Source organism: Sander lucioperca, chromosome 6 (assembly GCF_008315115.2).
Source record: "Sander lucioperca isolate FBNREF2018 chromosome 6, SLUC_FBN_1.2, whole genome shotgun sequence".
NCBI classification, from domain to species: Eukaryota; Metazoa; Chordata; class Actinopteri; order Perciformes; family Percidae; genus Sander; species Sander lucioperca.
Window position 1 is genome coordinate 3,278,376 of NC_050178.1, and position 18,162 is coordinate 3,296,537.

The 18,162-nt window shown below is 38.8% G+C and overlaps 1 protein-coding gene and 1 pseudogene across 3 annotated transcripts; both read right to left on the reverse strand.

Annotated features, from left to right (window-relative positions):
* Positions 1 to 1,927: 1,927 nt before the first annotated feature.
* Positions 1,928 to 3,972, reverse strand: LOC116041620 (annotated as a pseudogene).
* A 1,511-nt stretch (positions 3,973 to 5,483) lies between these two features.
* On the reverse strand, positions 5,484 to 17,949 carry LOC116041593 (WD repeat-containing protein 82-like). Of its 3 annotated transcripts, XM_031287566.2 has the most exons (17): positions 17,436 to 17,949; positions 17,136 to 17,236; positions 16,941 to 17,007; positions 16,254 to 16,353; positions 15,381 to 15,497; positions 15,125 to 15,280; positions 14,978 to 15,047; positions 14,746 to 14,888; positions 11,747 to 11,920; positions 10,496 to 10,591; positions 10,301 to 10,405; positions 10,194 to 10,208; positions 10,063 to 10,104; positions 9,295 to 9,420; positions 8,964 to 9,114; positions 7,078 to 7,199; positions 5,798 to 6,860 (listed from the first exon to the last, which is right to left on the reverse strand). In XM_031287566.2, exons 1-17 carry the CDS (start codon positions 17,594 to 17,596, stop codon positions 6,693 to 6,695), a joined length of 1,914 nt encoding a protein of 637 aa, XP_031143426.1. In that variant the 5' UTR covers positions 17,597 to 17,949; the 3' UTR covers positions 5,798 to 6,692. The 3 variants fall into 3 exon arrangements, with proteins under 3 accessions (XP_031143423.1, XP_031143426.1, XP_031143425.1); XM_031287563.2 differs by lacking the exons at positions 14,746 to 14,888; positions 14,978 to 15,047; positions 15,125 to 15,280; ... (3 more) ...; positions 17,136 to 17,236; positions 17,436 to 17,949 and adding exons at positions 12,035 to 12,112; positions 12,882 to 13,452 and having other exon boundaries at positions 5,484 to 6,860; positions 11,747 to 11,925; XM_031287565.2 differs by lacking the exons at positions 5,798 to 6,860; positions 7,078 to 7,199; positions 8,964 to 9,114; ... (4 more) ...; positions 10,496 to 10,591; positions 11,747 to 11,920 and adding an exon at positions 14,509 to 14,634 and having other exon boundaries at positions 17,436 to 17,912.
* Between the last annotated feature and the right edge of the window lie 213 nt (positions 17,950 to 18,162).

Genomic DNA, 18,162 nt, shown 5'->3' on the forward strand with positions numbered 1-18,162 from the left:
TCTTATTGTTATTGTTAATATTATTACACATTTAGTTATTAGTATTAGCCATGGTTCGTATCTTGCATAATACATAATGTGTTAAATATTATGATGTATGTATGTTGACTTGCATGGTTATGGTTCCTTTCTATAGATTCAATACAACACATGTTTTGTATGTAGCACCTGCTGTAACTTATATTGGTCCATGTGCAGTGGTGGAAAGAAACGTTTAGATTACTGAAATACTGTAGTACAATTTTGAGGTATTACTTATGGCCGAAATTAACTTGCTTTGGGGCTCCAGAGCAAAAACTACCTATAATAATAGAGGCCCCCCTATTATCCACCCATTCTTTCTCTCTGTGAACTATTCCAGGATTAAGCTGTACATGGCTCCAAGTGAGCTGTTTGGTAGTTGATTATTGGTTGGTAATTTTATAAAAGAAATGTCTCTATGAAACGCAAACTAATTTAGGAATATGCTACATTTAAGCACAACAGACGTTTTGACTTGCCAAAATAGGAAAAGCACAGGTGTAACTAATAACATTAACGATTGCTCAGGTTAAGTATCTCAATCAGTCGTGACAGTGTGCCAGCATTCACAGCAGCCATCATTCATTATATGTTTTACACCTGTGTGCCTCTCCTACTGTTACATGTCAAAATGTATCATGTCCAAAAGGCCTATATCAGCTAAAATAATGAAGAAAATATATTTTGACATAGGGTCTCAAGATCAAGCAAAGAAGCAGGACCCACTATGATGCTGTTATATCAGTGGGTATTGTGCTTCAGTATAGTGCATGTTCTTATATTTCCAAGCCTGGGTCTGCAGCACCCACCTTGGTCGATATTGTACTTTAGTGGAGCATATTATCAAACAAATTTGCAGCTAATAAAATGACCATGAACAAGTTGACCTGCAGTGAACCTGGAGCTTGCATGGCCCCTACAGGTCCTTGGGGCAGTTGCCCACTTTTTCCAATTGGTAATCCAGCTATGTGAGAAACGTACACTTAACTTGAGCATTTCCATTTTATGCTACTTTATACTTGTACTCCTCTACATTTTTTTAAGGAAATATTGTACTTTTTAATCCAATACATTTATTTTAGTGGTATACCGTAGTTACTTTGCAAATTCCGATTTTATAATATATATTGCATTGATATAGGTTACACTACCTAACATTATGTAAAGTTCAAATTAGCTCCACCTCAGTCAAATAAAAAAGCTGTTGACACATTGACACATCTATAATTATAATCAATTAATATATATATATATATATATATATATATGTAACTCTCTGAAAGGAGCTATTGCATGATGAGTACATTTACATTGAAAACTTATACACTTTGCTGACAAGACTTTGAATTATAATATTGCTACTTCTACATAAAGTAAGTATATGAGTATTTCTTCCACTACTATGTGTTTGTGGTGCAAGTCTGACATATGCATGAATGTCAGCTACAGCTACTTATTCTCTGTCAGTTGTTCAGTCAGACCTGGTGCAAGGATGATATTGACTGCAGGTCAGAAACATCTATGCTTTCATGAAGCTGATAGAGCTTGTAATAAGAAAATTGTTTTGATTATGCTGATAATTTAAATTTGGACTGAAAAAGGATTTAAACGTTTCAGACTGATAGGTTGGGACAGACAGAGAGAGATAGTCCATTCTGAGTTGGTGCAGCAGTGTATTAATAACTGCAGCTCTTACTCTAATCCTGATAAGAGGCTTTCTCAGCTCTGCTCAGTTCCACCTCCTGGAAACCAACTCAAGCGTGTTTCCATGAAAACAGTAATACTAATACTAATACTGTCTTTTGACAATGAAAAAAGACACACTTTGAAAAAAAGGGAAACATTTCTGAGGATTATTTCTCTGAAAATTCACAGGAATGCATTTATGATTCTCTTCTGAGAATAAAACCAGTTTTTTAAGAGCTAACAGTTTTTTCCACAAACAGCCTTAAATGTTCATTATGGTAATGCTTTTATAAGAAGATATCTGATTGTAGGAAAATGATTCTGCACATTAAAAATACATACAAAATAAACACTTAACCCTGTCTTTTGTAAAATCTTTTAAAATAATTTGTCACCCACCTCTTGCCCTCCAGTCTGCAAGTCATGTAATGTCTGCCTGACTTCATAATATTGGAAATAGCATGTTGTATCAATGTACCCTCAACTACCTGAATTCTTAATTGTACTGTGATTGGAATTGATGTCCATAAAACCCAGACACGCAAGAAGTCACATTCTCTGTGTAGCCTTCTCTTGGCTCCAAACAAATGAATTCTTGAATTTCCCCTTGGAGATCAATAAAGTATCTATCTATCTATGATCAAAACACATGCTGTATCAGGACAGCCATAACACTAAATAAAAAGAATGAAAAGACATGTTTAAGAGATTTTGTGATGACCATAATAGTGACCAAAAGTGTTACATGAGGTCACTGTTGATAACCATGGTTCAGTAGGTTCATTGATTTCATGAAGAGTGAATAAACATTGCTTTGTTCAACACTCTGCCAACCTCAGGCCCTACAAAATGAGCTACAAAGCAAAGAAAAACAGAGATCCTAAGACAAAAATCCAAATGATTTCTAATGATATCTCTGCTGGAACAACAAAGTAACCAGTAGCTGTTTTTTCATTGGTCTATTAGTGATAATTTTGGGCTGTCTAAGATGTAAAAACAATTGGGACCACTGGTCTGAAGCATGCAAAAAGCTATGTGACACTATTCTTACTGGTGGGAAATAAGACAAAAACAGATAAAAAAAAAAAACCCTCACATATTGGCATTTTAGAAATAAATCAATTTACAGTAGCAGAAACACACATATGAAAATAATAATAATAAAAAACTATTCTGGAGAACAAATGTAACACTGTAGTAAGACTGAGCTCATTCATTTCAATATCCCCCTTATGGGCCATCACTGCTGCCTGGGGTTCCAGATTCACAGTGTGTGGTCATGTTGTGTGACCCTGACCCACGTTCCTGTCTCTGTGTCCTGCACCAGAGGGACAGAGACCCTCATATGTGGAAACGATAGTCCTGCAGGTAGTGCAGCAGAGGCTTTGGGAGTGGCAGTTGGTCAGGCCAGTTTGTGTGTCTGTTGATGGTGATGCGCGTCAGGTGCTGCAAAGAAGGGAAAGCCTCTGGTTTGTGCAGGGGCTGCGTCAGCTTGAGAGGCACTCCGCTGTCCTTAGCCATGTGTTTGGCAGGGTCAGGCTTTGTTTGGGGATGGCTGTCATTAGACGCCTGGTCTTGTGTCATGTGGCCTGAGGCCGTGTAGTGCTGTATGAGGCTGAGAACATCTGGGAAGGACTGCAGGTGAGGCAGGCCTGGGGAAATGGAGTCCAGCCAGAAAGAGCCCCTGCTGTACTCTATGCGTACACTGGTGGGTCCACAGCGGGTCTTCACTGACAGGGCCAGCATGTACTGAGGATGACTGCTGTCCCGCACCAGAAACGTGCCTTCAGACTTTTTTAGGAGAGCTTCCCGAGCTTCACCCGCTGAGATGGAGCCCCAGTACCAGCCTGGGATTAGACAGATGGTTTGGATATCACTTATTATTATTAAATGAATGTAGTTTTGGTGAATATAGCCATACGAATGTTTTTACTGCCAGTGGAGTTATGTTCGATTTCCGCAATACCTCCCGCAAAGCCATGTGCGGTGCAATCTCACCCCACCCCAAATGTCTACCATACCAAATAAATAACACTTAAAGGAGATGGACTCAAAACAGTAGGATGTTGTATTTCAATGAAATAAATGTGAAGTAAAAATCCGTGAGATTGCTGGTGTACCTGAGGTCCGTAGATACTGGAAGGATGTGGTGATGCAGCGGAGGTCCTCTGCTGGGTCACAGCCTGGAGGAGGTTCATGCCGTCCATAATGAACCTCCTCGCTCCTCATAATGAAAAATGGTCACTGCCCGGGCAATCATTTCAGACTGACAGTAAGACAAATTACAATAAAGACAATAGCCTACATATATTTTTTGGTTGCCTTTGTCTAAAATGAGCTAACAAGCACAAAACCAACCAATCCCCAGTAGAAGTACTCAGGAATTTTTACTTAACTAAAAGTAGCAATAGCTAAAGAGTAAAAATACTCTATTACAAATTAATAATACATCATAATTTATTTATTGATGTTTTGTACTATTAATATGAATCTGCAAAGTAACTAGTCACTGAAGTAATCAAATACATGTAGTACAGTACTTGAGTAAATGCACTTAGTTTCAAAACCAACATACTAAAACATAAAATAAATCTGCTAGTAAAAAACCGCTAAACAACCAAAAGCCCCCACAACGCAGACATAATTAAAAATAACTAATTAATGGGCCTAGAAAATCCCCAGGCTTTTAGTCTTGCAATCATTCAGGCATTATAATTTCTTCATAAATAAATAAATACTGTAATTGTACATAGGCAATTACATTATTTATTCATAAGAAAATTCTAGAATATAGCCTAAGACTTTGAAAAAACATGAACCAGTTTTTATGTCATTTCAATCTTACCTTAAATCAAAGAGAATCATAAGGATCGTGACCAGTTTGGTAAACAGTTGGAAAAAAAATAGTCCAGTGAATAATCCAGCACTTTCTTACAGTAGGCTAAATAATTAATCTTAATGGCCGAATATTTTCAAATGATGGCGAAAAAGAGAAAATATTCCTTGTTCTGTTGTATTCATAAAAATGAGAAAAAAATATCCTGTGACCGGTGATCTGCTGTAAGTGAAACTATGCTGCCGAGGCGGAGTGTGTGCTCTATATTCAGTGAACTGCAGTACAGAAAACAGCTTAGCTCAGTTTGGATTGACGGAGGTTCCCGGAATCTGTTTCCACGAAAGGTTTTGTGTTTCAGCGCCAGCAGTTTCACTGCGCACGGTCAACGAGGACACTGTCAACCCACACTACTTCCTGTACGGCTTTCACAATAAGATTACATTATGGAGCTCATCATGCTTTGCACAATAACCTTTCCATTGTTTATTCCTTGTTGTATTATCATAAAGAAAATCGCCTGCAAATGGTTGTTTTGTTTCCCTGGAAATTAACTGAACCGTGTCATGTTAGAAGTCAGTACGTTTTCAGTCGAAGTATCATCACCCACCCCACAGTTCCCACGTACAAAGATAACAGCCACTTGAAAACTGCCCTTTAGCTCTGAACCATGTTTCCAGGAAAACATGTTCACATCATCATCATTTCCCAAGAGGTATGAAAGCAGCAGAACTGCCCAACTGGCTTCTGAGTAAAGGGACTTCTTGGAACACACACACAACCAATTGACCTCAACTACTGAGCCTTGATCCTTGCTGCTGCTGCTGGCCTGCATGACTACAGGATATATCACACACACACACACACACACACACACACACACACACACACACACACACACACACACACACACACACACTCAGAGAAATGAGGACACAAATGCTAGAAAATAAAGAAAACATTTTATTGTAGGACCATGTACAACAACAGCCTTCAGCTGAGTCTAGTGAAACCTCGCTCAGGTGACTGAAGAAGGCAAAGGCAACTGTAAATGTGATGTGGATGAATTTGCATGTGGAACCGTGGATAAAGCATATGGCTGCCTTTACCTAGGCAATAAAAGATAATCCAACCTAAAACAGAAATTTCATAGCCATTCCCCAATGATTGTGAATACGTAAATCAATATTAGTGATACTCGTGATAATAATCATTAATTATAATATATATAATAATCGTTGTTATTTAAGGGCTCTACACTTGGGTTTTTGTACAGATTAAACAAACAAGATATAATGTGGTAATTAGTAAGCTTGAGAGGTGCTGGTAGGCAAATTTTGTTATTACTGGACAGAGCCAGGATAGCCATTTCCCCTTGTTTCCAGTCTTTATGGTAAAATAAGCTACTTGACTATAGCTTTGTGTTTAACGTAGAAACATGAGAAGTGTATCAATCTGTTGTTTAAAGTCTTTATTGAAACTATATTTACATTCACATAGTGACATATTCTAAGTGTTTTGTGCATCATTTTATACACATTTCCCCTAAATTTAGCCTGACATATTTGGTATCTCCGGAACGTTTTGGATCTCCACTACAAGTGAAAATAAAGTTTTGTGGGTTTGAAAAAAGTTTGGCTGCACTATAGTTTGCAATGAATGACACACTGGTGGATAAGTAGGATGTAAGAAGAAGAAATTTAAGACTTTGTAGATTTCCCCCCCACATTATAATTACATTATTATTACTATCTCACAACAATACTGCCACTTTATTATGACTTATCATGTACAATTCAAATACATTTAATCTTAATAAACCAAAAGATGTGTCCACATATCAGCTAATTATCCTGGTTAGACTCACAGCTATCACTAACAGCTTAGCTATCACTTTCATACAAATGTTTACATTTAGGAGCTTTCTTTTACCATAGGAAAATATATATAAATTCTGCTTTATGGTGGATCTATTTTTTCCCTATTTTCAGTGTAAAATGTGTTTTCGCAAGTAAAAAGAAGAAATGGGTAGAAGCTAAACAGTCAAATAACAAGTCAAAATATAAATATTGTGTTGGTGTGCTTGTGTACTTGTGTATAATGTATTGTATGTGTGTGTGTGTGTGTATGTGTGTGTGTATGTGTATAACGTCTAACTTTCTTCCCCGTTCTCCCCTGCATCCTTGATAAGGCGTTTGTTACCCCTCATCCCTCCTGGTCCGCGGGGCTTGGCAAAGGCCTGCTTTAAGGTATGTTCAATTGGGTGGACCTCCTCGTACAGAAAGTCTTCTGTCAGGCCATCGCCATTGTCTATCTCCATCTACACACACACACACACATACACATACACATACACATACACATACACACACACACACACACACACACACACACACACACACACACATATATATATATATATTAATGACTACTCTTCAATATGACCAGTTTATACACAATTTATAGTGACCTTGTTTACTGTTTATCTCTACAGTGATATATTATTATTATTTGTGGGTGATTTGGGTGACCTGTACCTTTTTGGTGACCTCTAGCTGGTAGTCTCTCTCCACATCGTCCAGTAGCCTGTTCTTACAGCTGGAATACAACATCCGTTCCTTGATGCTACAGGTATACCCAGGCATCGAATATATGAACACTGGAAGGAATATGAAGTCGTCACTTAAGCAGCTGATATTTGTGACGTCATTGGATGAGATTTACTCACATGTCTGCTGTTACTGTAAAGCTCTTTGTGCTATGAAACAAATCCTGTCTCAGACGCTAAAAAAACACACTCTAACCACCTTCTCTAAACTACACACTACACCAGGGGTGGACAGAGTACTAGAACACCCAGTACTTGGGTACAGCTATCACTTGACCTTAACCAAACAGAAGTAGAGGTGAAAACTAGTCAACAGGAGCTGCTGAAACAAATAGTTGAGTAACATTTAGTTAACTACATGTGGTCACTGTAAAAAATGCTAATGAGTGTCTGAAATTAGCTTTTTCTGAGCCACTTGGGGGCAGTGGAACAAACTGAAAACACAGCATTGACATATTGTCACCAAATGAGACAAAAAGTTGTCTATTTACACCCTGCACACAGAGCAACATTATCATTCATTTGGAGGGATTTTTGTTTCAAACCTGACAAATGTATGTCCAATATCCACTACCTTTTTTGCTCTGTTTTGGTCTCCGCCAACTCCTGAGTGAAACATTTGGCTCTTTAGCTGCTAAATGCTCCACTATGTTAACCAGCTAACTTTGTCAGTCTGTTGTTTGGTGCTGGACAGATATTTTACAGTGGGTTTATCACTGAAAAAAAGATGCATGCTGCTGTTAGAAATGAGGTTGATAAGAGGTGTGAAACTGCAGAGTTGAGTAATAATTTTCTGTGATAATGATCTGTGGCGTGTGAGTAGCTCACCTGGTTGAGCGTGCGCCCCATGAACAGAGGCTCATTCTTTGCCACAGCGGCCACGGGTTCAATTCCAACCTATGGCTCTTTGCTGCATGTCATTCCCCCTCTTTCCCCCTTTCCTATCTTTAGCTGTTTTGTCTAATAAAGGCCTAAAAATGCCCAAAACATAATCTTTAAAAAAAGAAGTTACGTGATCATTATTAATATATGTTGAAAACAAATTAGTGCAGCTTTAAGCTTATGACGCAGATGGTTGAGAAAGATGAGGTTTAGGGTTATGGGCAGTAGGCGATTTGTTAATTTTTACCAGGGGGACGGACACGGTTTGTTTAGTTTACCCGTGACTAGCGCATTTACGAATCTACTTTAGCACCACAGACAGCATCATGAATTTATCAATACACAGTTAGGCTACTGATATTTCTGAGCCATGATCAGGGCCATAGATTCTAACTTGCACAAACCTTAGTCAATTACAGGATGAATGAGTCAGGCTGACTAGACTAACATATTCAACTAAACAACCCCTCAGCCCCTGCACTCTCTCTGCTACAATCAACCAGTCAATTTTATTTGTCACATGAAATCATACGAGGTACATCCCAAACCTCAACTTGTGCATGATTCATCATGAAGCAGAATACGGCCGTCAGATTGGCACACAGAAACAAGGGATGGCAGGTTAACAGGGGGCATGCATGCAACAAAGGGAATAGCATCCCCCCTCATATCGCCTACTGGTTATAGGAGATTCTAGGACTAACACAGTTGAAAAAAAGTTTTTATAAAAAATAAATTTGAAGACTTTAAATAATAATAATATCATAATGTATATATTATTCACATGGAGCCCCCTTCTGTCTTTTGAAAACTGAAAGCTAAATTGATATCTCTATATACTAGATACTTAATAAATAGAGTACATGATGTTACTTTCGCTCGCTGCATTAGCCCACCACTGTGCTCACACCTGCAGTGAGACTGTGTACTGACCCAGCGCCTCCTGCCGCTGGCCCTGGTGGGAATGTTTGAAGATGAAGAAGTGGTATCTAGGTGAATCTGTGGGAATCCTGTAGGGAAGCTCGTGGGTCTCCGTTGGTTTGGTGTGAACCAGCTCAATGGTCTCTTTCTCCACATCCAGCCTCTGCAAACACGACATACACAAACAAGCACTGTTCAGGGGTCAAGTCATGCACAGCCAATTTGACTGACAAACACTAATACACAGTTTGTTCCTGACGGCTTGTTTTTTTGTTTTCAAGGAATATGTTACATGTGTTGCAAGCTGTGTATAATTAGTAAAAGGTTTTCTGTCCAGGCTCACCAGCTGTATGTAGTTGATGCGTCTCTGCTTGAGTTGCTGCAGAGCTCGTCTGGCCTCTTCTTGTAATGGGAATGCAAGACCTTGAAGAGTCTGTGCCCTTTTGTCCAAGCCAAACTCCATTGTAACCTGCAGGATAAAAAATAAATAAAAATAAACATAGAAAACTCAGAGCTGATATTTAATTTCATTTATAGGAACCCCCATTTGCTGTAGCAGGAGCAGCAGCAATAACAACAACAACAATAACAACAACACCAATACCCAATACAACACAATACAGGACCCAGCTCTAATCAGTAAAAATCAAAACAAAAAAACAAAATCTAATATGTTTCAACATTGAGCTGTAGTAATTGAGCAGACCGTGGCCCATTGCAAATCAATATAATATATGCAGTGGCAGAAGAAGTAATCAGATCCTTCACTCAAGCAAAAGCAACAATAGTACATTGCAAAAAACACTGTTAAAGTGAAAAGTCCTGCATTCAAAATCGTACTTGTGCAAAAGCACAAAAGCCACCAAAACAAAAAACAACCATCAGCACCAAAACATACAGCACTGAAAGCAAAAGCACTCATCTTGCAGAATGGCCAACTCCAGAATCATATACACTATACAGTACTACTGCACTACAATTAGTGGTGCATCAATGTGTTCATCACTCCAATGTTGCAGCTGGCAAAGGTGGGACCAACCCTAATCACTTAATAGGTCCCAACCAATGACAGAAAATGAAATGCCGGTGAGTCAAACACATTGTAACAAACCCTCGCTCGTGCTGTTGGAGTTCCAATTCGTCTACGTTCATCCTGTGGACATAAGAGACAGTTTTTAAATGTCTTCTTCATGCACACACAGTTGAATTTGTATTAGGAAGAAAGTAACAAAGTAAACGTACCCACACAACTTTATCCTGTAGGAAAAAAGTAGAAGTATACAGAATGAGTACACCTAATGTACGTATGCGGTTCATATCATATTCAGTTTGTATTGTTTAAATTTTACCTCTGTGACTTTAATTCGTTGTAATTCCTGCTCAGCTGCTGTTAGCGGAGCCGGGGAGCAGCAGGAGGACATGTGTCGCAGGTATCCCTGGAAGCACAGGTCATCCTGCAAACAGCCACACAAACAGGATGGTACTTAATCACCAGCAGTTGAAGAGTCACTGATCAGTCGTCATGCTGGATGGATTTTACTCACCTCGACCGTGCCAAACATTTCATCTTTAATGTGACCTCCTCCAAACTCTTTCTTCAGTGTGGCACGGGTCGCTGCATACACCATCTTCTGCCTCACCTAACGGGTGCCAGGACAGGAGGATGCAGTAAACATCAACTATGGTTTAATTATGGTTTGGGATTTTGCATAACTTTGGATTTCTATAGCCATTTTGTGTGTGTTGTGTTGAGGGAGGGTATAGTTTTTAAAGCACCCTGAATACAAAGATGCGTTTCGCCTTATTGTTACTTTGACTGTGATGTTTGAGCGTCACTGTGGAGAATGATGTATATGCAGAGTTTGACACTAGGAGGCTTTTTTTTTTTTTTTTTTTTTATCAACAAGCTGCTGAAGAGGGAAACCCGAGTTTAGGACGTGTACATACCAGCAGGATTTATGACATCACAACTAGTTTGGAAGAGAATCATGATCCAGTATGCAACAGTATGCAACACAAGTGTGATGTGGAAACCTAAAGCCTCCAACGCACACTGAGAATAGACTTTTCATTGAAGTAGGAGACATCTTGTGTGCAGTAATTAAACTTTTGAACTGATCAATATCTGAATATTCATAGATTTCGGGGTTTTCAATGAGGGGGAAGGAGTAGATATCATTTTATAGATATACTTTTTAACTAGTTATTTGAACTTTTTTTGTGGAAAACCAATATAGCCACAAATTATTTTTCAAAGCAGTGTTTTATGACTTAAAACATGATCATATTCTCTTAGACACAATGGCGTTTTCTATTGTACATGCTTTGTTTTTTTATTTAGTTTCTGATCTGTTTTAGTAATTTTTGGTAGGAATTGTAATGTAAAGGTGGAATGATGTAGCTACAGATTATGTTAAATGTGTTTAATGCAGCTGTTGTGTAATACTATATAAACAATAAATCAATTGTGGTTATTATTACAACCTTCAAATAATAAGAACTACAATCCAAGTTTACCTTATGTATAAAAAAAAAAAAAATAAATAAAAAATAAAATTATGTCAACATTTTTTTTGCCTGCGTTTGAAAATGACTTTAAAATGTTAATGAAGTTTAAGTTGTATGGTAGTTTTAAAGAAAGGTTTAATTTAGTTCAGTTTAAGTTTTTCCATCCTGCAAAATCTTTTTTAGGGGCTAGGGTCATTTTTAATACAATCAATTTGACAGCAGACTTTGAATAACTAAATTTGAGCAGTTATCAGTGACAACATGTCTTTCAGCCACTCCAGACATACTGGTGATTGGTCAGGTGACCAGGCGATGAAGATCCACTCATATCCCTGTGCATTCAGGGAGTCCAGACGGTAGAGGATGTAGCAGGGTTCCTGAGGCGTAAGCAGAGGAAGCAGGAACTGATCGTACTCCTTGTCCCAGCTGTGTGCTGGCTCTCTGTATGAATCTAACACCAACTCCTCTGCAGACAAAAAAACACGTATCAGCATCTGAGGATTTAGAACAAGTCCCCTGGAAGCGTACTTGTGTCAAATCTTTCTGAATATAAAAAAAAAACATCTAATGTTTACCATTTCTGATGACAATCTTCATTATTCTGATGGCACCTCCCCTCGCTCGTGCCAGAAACTCTTTCAGCTCAGATGTTGCTAAAGTAACCAAATATAAGGCGGACAAGTCAAAACTGAGGATGGGGGGTTGAAAGCAAGTGAGACAGAGTTAGGTAGGTAAGAACCTGAGACTCCACTTCAGGGAGAACATTTGATCCTCTGCCACATAGTCACGCCATCACCTACAGTGACTCACATCACCTACAGTGACTCAGACAGGGGACGTATACCAAAGAACCAATGCGAAATTCAACTCTGAAATGGTAAAACAGCCTAATTACCCTCCAATTTCCAAACCTATTAATGGTAGTTTGGTACTGAAAACCAGATTTAGCTATGTATTGCACTCCCTGCTTCTCTCTCACCATGGTTACCAAACACAGAGGTCTCATAAATGATGTAAAGTCAGGTGAGAAAGGTGAGAGAGGAACGCTTCTGCCAACCTGTCCCCCAACGCTCCAATTACCAGATGCCATAACACACATATTGCCTATACGTAGCTCTTAAACTATCCATAAATGCCTGTAGGTGCTAAAGAACATGATTACTGGTATCACAACATAGAAGACAGAAATATAATGTACATGCTTATAGATGTTTAACCTTCATAGTACCCAATTATTTAGATTGATCAGGAAGACGATCCTAAAAGAGGATTTCAGAGAATAGATTGTTAGGTTGTAGTACATGCTGGGGCACAGCTCAAAAGCTCAAAAGAAAATGTAATAATATATAGTATAATTTTATGATTTTGGATTTGGAGACAACTAGACTAATACATAAAACACTCTGCTTCAAGAAAACTTACCGTCAATTCCGGTTTGGTGTGACATCTTTTGGCCGTCAGCTTCACACTCCTCTCATGCAAGAAGTACCAAGTCCTGTGTCGTCGCTCTTCTTTCTCAGCAGGTAGGCTGCCTCTCCACTGATGGCAGACAGATGGACCCATGCGCATCAGTGACAAAAACGCCTCGAGGGTGACTCGGGGGATTCCTAACACTTGAAATACAATCTGCGGAACTGCGGCTGATGAGTAATAACGTGCCTGTCAGTGGATATGCCACCCTAACCACTGATCTAAAACTCTTTGCGTATCGATGACCACAACTTTAAAAGTCTTGGTGGGGGAGCGTCTCCCAAGTCACATAATGTCCTGTACTGTACTGCGTTTGAGGCCATGAAGAAATCCACCGCTCATGACATCATGTGGTCAGTACAGTGTGTTCAGATGCTGTCAGTGCGCCACATGCAATCACATTTTTATCACTTATTAACATAGAGACTATGTAGGCTGATCGGCTCAGGCAGTCTGCATGATATTAAATTCCAGCCCCCTGGAAATATGACACCGAGCAACAATCTGACAGCTACATTTCAACATGTTCAATAGAGCAAGAATGAGAGGGGGGGGGGCACCAGCACGCCACAGTATTAAAATATGAGTGTGAGGCTTCATATGCCAATATATAAACACCTTTCATCCCAAAGTGTGGGGTAAAGAGCTCCCGATGACTTGTTTGAACACTAGAAGAGTTGGTTCCATTACTGGTGACTGACAACAAGGTAAAACACACACACACACACACACACACACACACACACACACACACACACACACACACACACACACACACACACACACACACACACACACACACACAGAGGTGAGAGAAAGATAAGTGTGTACCTGTGAGGTTACCTGTGATGGGATCATCCATTATTCACTCAGTGGTGAGTACACAACCCAAGCATCTATACATTATTCAACAGAACCCCCACCCCTTTCCTCTACTTCAGGAAAACACACTTTATGTGCACAAAAAAAGGAAAAACACCCATTCATTAAATTAATTAAAACTCAAAGTTTCTCTCATGCTTGCATGTGTGTTCACAGATTGGTTGAACTTGTATTTGCATCTTATTGCCAATGTTTTGAGAAGCAACAATATACTAATCCAAATTTTCTTAGTAAATGTGTCCCATTTATCGATATAAAGTTAAAACAATTAATAAAAGATGTGACTTTTGGAAATTGTAATTCCAATGTTTCCACAATTTGTTTTTTTACAAATTACTTTTGTTGGAAAAAAAAAAGAGGTCAGATTAACTGATATCGAAAATAATCCCTAGTTTGAGCCCTAGTACTGTACATCACGAGTTATCTGACGTATGATAAAACTAAGGATGTCAAAAAAGGAAAAACAGTAGCTTATTTTCATCTAAAACACTTTATTATAAAATATTCTAACAATAAACACACTGATTATTAATTAGTTCAATTTGACAATATAGGGTTGAAATGTTAGCGGAATGTAATGTACTTGAATTGCATTAAAAAGAACTGAGGTATGTGGGATTTTGTTGTCACAACAGCATCAACCCTTTTAAAAGTTTAAAAATACTGCAGGTAAAAAGTTTTTAAAGTTTTTTTTTTCTCTGTTAAACTATCAGGCCAAGGAAGGCAGTCCAACACATAATCTTACATCAGGATGTGTTTTACAACGAGGGCTCCCTTTGGCAATGTCCCTCTATGAGTCATCAATACATGGGAGCCAAAATGTCTGTTAAGAAAACAGAAGAATAAATTGCGAATGAGCACTCTGTTCATAGCAGTTTGTCCAGCAGCAGCAGTTACTGTACATGAGAGACTGATGTGATACGTTTGATCTCACCATGTTAGTGCAGGCACTGGCAAATGTCATGTATCGGGGGTTAAACTGCAGAGTGTTGATGGGTCCTGGATGTTTCCCATCCAGCACAGCCACCTTCATCCCACTCTCAGTGCTCCAAACATGGACTCTGCCGTCCTCTGAGCCTGCACACCAAGACACATTTGAACACAGTCACCAGAGAGATCTTACAGGAAGAGACCAAAACACTAAAAGTGACAGGTTTTAGGCTTACCAATCATGACAAACTGAGAGTCAGGAGTGAAGCAGGCCTCCAGGGAGATGCCTTTACTGTTGTTGTAGCCCTTAAAATAAGCAAAGATAGGAAAGCATTCAAGTAATCATACTAATAAACAGACAGACGTGATTTAATTTGTCTTACAGAAAAAGTGTGCAGAACAGATCCATTGAAAGCATTCAGGACACGAATCATCCCTCCATTGGTGGAGATGAGAATCTGTTTTCCATCGTTACTGAATTTAAGTCCAGTCCAGTCACAGAAGCGATTAAACCTCGTCTCAAATGAGGCAAAGGGACCCTTTTTTACAGAAAGATAAAACACATTATAAATATAACAGAGAAAATCTAAAATAAGGTCAAATCTTACTGAACCACTAACACAGTTATTTGCATTTTACCTTGTCAAAAGCACGGAGGTCGTATAGTTTAATGGCCTGTGATTCCACCCCTGCAGCAAATATCAACCCATCAGGGTCAAAGGAACATACAGGTTTCCCCAGCGGGTTAGTCAAACCCTGAAACAAAATCAAAATAAATCCAAGAAAAAGAAAGTGAGAATTGCAACAGGAAGTCTGGATTTTTATGGAGATATTGTAAAAGTATTACCGCTATATTTCAGCCTTCCTAATTAATGACTGCAGTTTCTGTCGTACATTTTTCACATTAATGCCTCTCCTCCTCTCCCAAATTTAGTCTGTTTATAGTACAATGTCTTGTAGCATTGAGAGGGCAGATCCTAGGCTGAATCTCACTTCTCTTATTTGATAGCTCCTTGCTCCTCGGAGCTATGAGAGCAGCCTTCCCGGAAGCCGTGCAGCTGAAAGCCATTGCTAATTCCGCCTATACAGCTGACAAATTCATGTGACGCTTTAGAGGAAAGGACTTCTTATCCCTCTGAAAACACATTTCCTCGTTTCCTCTCTCCTTGCATGATTTCCTCCCTCTCCCCCATGCTTCCGCGGTGGGGACGTACTAAGAAGCGAAGAAGGGAAGCAAGTTGAGGAACCATGAATGCAATTTAAGGGAAGTGAGATTCAGACCAAAGTGTAGCAGTGGTTCCTAAAGCAGGTTTGGGGACACCCAGTGGTCACAGGACAAATGCCTACTAAAAGGGGGTTTGGTAACTACTAATGTACTGTACCTTGATGTGCAGTAATCTGGGAATTCGTAATCGAATGCAGTAAGAACTGTAGCAGTAGATGTAATTATACATTTGAGAAAACTGCCCACAGAGAACAGAGGAAGTGTCATTTTCCAGCCTGACTACTCACTTGACAGTTTGGAGCACGCAGATCCCAGATCCGGATTGTTTTGTCCAACGAGCCCGAGATAAATGTATCATCGACTGGTGACATGGAGAGCGCAATAACTCTAAAAAAAAAAGAAATTACAAAAGAAACAAACTTTAACCTTAAGTAATAAATGATCATTTTGGAGAAGACATGCACACAAATAAGACAATAAAAGACCAGATAAGACAAAGTGAAACCTCTGATGCCTGTGGAGAACTGAGTAACTGGTAGCTGTGAAAGAGTTAACATGCTTATATTCTTTCTTTGTGTATTTGTAAACCATTGAGTGAAAATGTGAAGATTTTTTTTTAAATCTGATGTGCATAAGAGCTGCAGTGATTAGTCAATTTATCGGTTGGTCAACTGAATATTTTAAGTTTTGGGCTGTTGGTTGGACAAAACAAGACAGGAAATGACAGGAAATTGTAAAGGCCATTTTGAACTGTTTTCTGATGTTTGACAGACCGAGTGATTAATCTATAAAATAACTAGCAGATATATCGATTATGGAAATAATTGTTAGTTACAGCCCTAATGTGCACATACTTTGATGGTACTTTTCCACCTAGTGTGCATACCTTGTATTTATAATTGGTTTGTGAGTGGAAATAGACTTTTGTTCAAATCCATATGCAGCATACCACATCCTTACTTTATTTTACTCACCTTGCAGTGTGACCTGGGAAATACCTGATGTACTGGTTGTCAGTTAGTGACAGATATCGGATGGTATCTATACAAGACACAAAATCAATATTTTATTTTCCAAAACACATCATGAGCACATATATTTTTACTATAGATAACATTGGGTTTTTTTTTGGTGCTTTGTGCCAGCAGCTGTCAGTACTGCGTTATTACCATCTAGTTTGTTGGAGCTGTAGACCACTGTCTGCGCATCGCCGTGTGTGTAGCGGATGAGGTCTACTCCATACTTCTTACTGAACAGGGTGCTTTTAGGTCTGAGACAGGACAGAATATTAAAACCTGTTAATGATTTGATCACCTGATGAAAAGATGCTGTACTGCAATGGTCCAGACACATACGGACCAACTCAAGATATTTAACAATTTAAATATGGAAATTGATTTTCATATATTTTAGGCATAAATGCATTATAGAGAGAACTTGTTTATTAATGTAATAAATTGGCCACTTACTTTCCCTCCCGGATGTCATATAACACAATGCAGTCGTCGTCGCTGCTTGATATTGCATTTTCACCACTTGGGCTGAAGTCCACACAGTTGACTTTCTGGGAATTTTCTCGATATGTTCTAGCAACCCTGAAACTCCGTAACACGCTGTCTGTGATCTTCATGCCTGCAGCTTTTTATAGCATACATAGGCTACTGTGTAAAACCCCAAATGTGGACCTCTCCCTCTGGTTTAATGAAGCCTGCGAGTAATTTCTGGTAGAGCAATGCATGAGCAATATCATTTAGGAGCCGTTACGCGAAATAAAATTCCATTTTCAGAAAAACAAAAATAAAACAAAACGGTGTATGTTAAGAGATCATAGCGCAATTTGGAGTGACAACAATACATTCGGTTTATACCTCATTATCTACCAAATGGGCGGTGTTCTCTAATCACCATTACATTCAGTAGCATCAACAAAGCGGGCAGTGGCGGGTTCACAAACGAGCATTCCTATTGTCAGAAAAAGGAAATACGACACAACACCACAGGAAATTGCTACATGCATGGATTATTTTTTTTAAAGCGGCTTGAATTTCTTTTGTAATTTTAGCAGCCTTTAACAACCACCAGTCCACAAAAAAATATTTATTTGACTGAACTAATGTATGTTTCACCAAACTCACTACAGCTGTTCAAATATTTGATTTTTGTATTTTCTGAAAATAAAGTTTGTACGCCTTTATT

Bases quoted from the DNA above. Each gene is read 5' to 3' on its own strand.
- LOC116041593 (XM_031287566.2), bottom strand. From the start codon at position 17,596: ATGAAGATCACAGACAGCGTGTTACGGAGTTTCAGGGTTGCTAGAACA. The intron at 16,354-16,940 runs GTGAGTAAAATA...TTTTTTTTTTAG, and splicing joins TTCCCAGGTCACACTGCAAG to AGTTATTGCGCTCTCCATGT. The intron at 15,498-16,253 runs GTGAGTAGTCAG...ATTTTGTTTCAG, and splicing joins TGCGTGCTCCAAACTGTCAA to GGTTTGACTAACCCGCTGGG.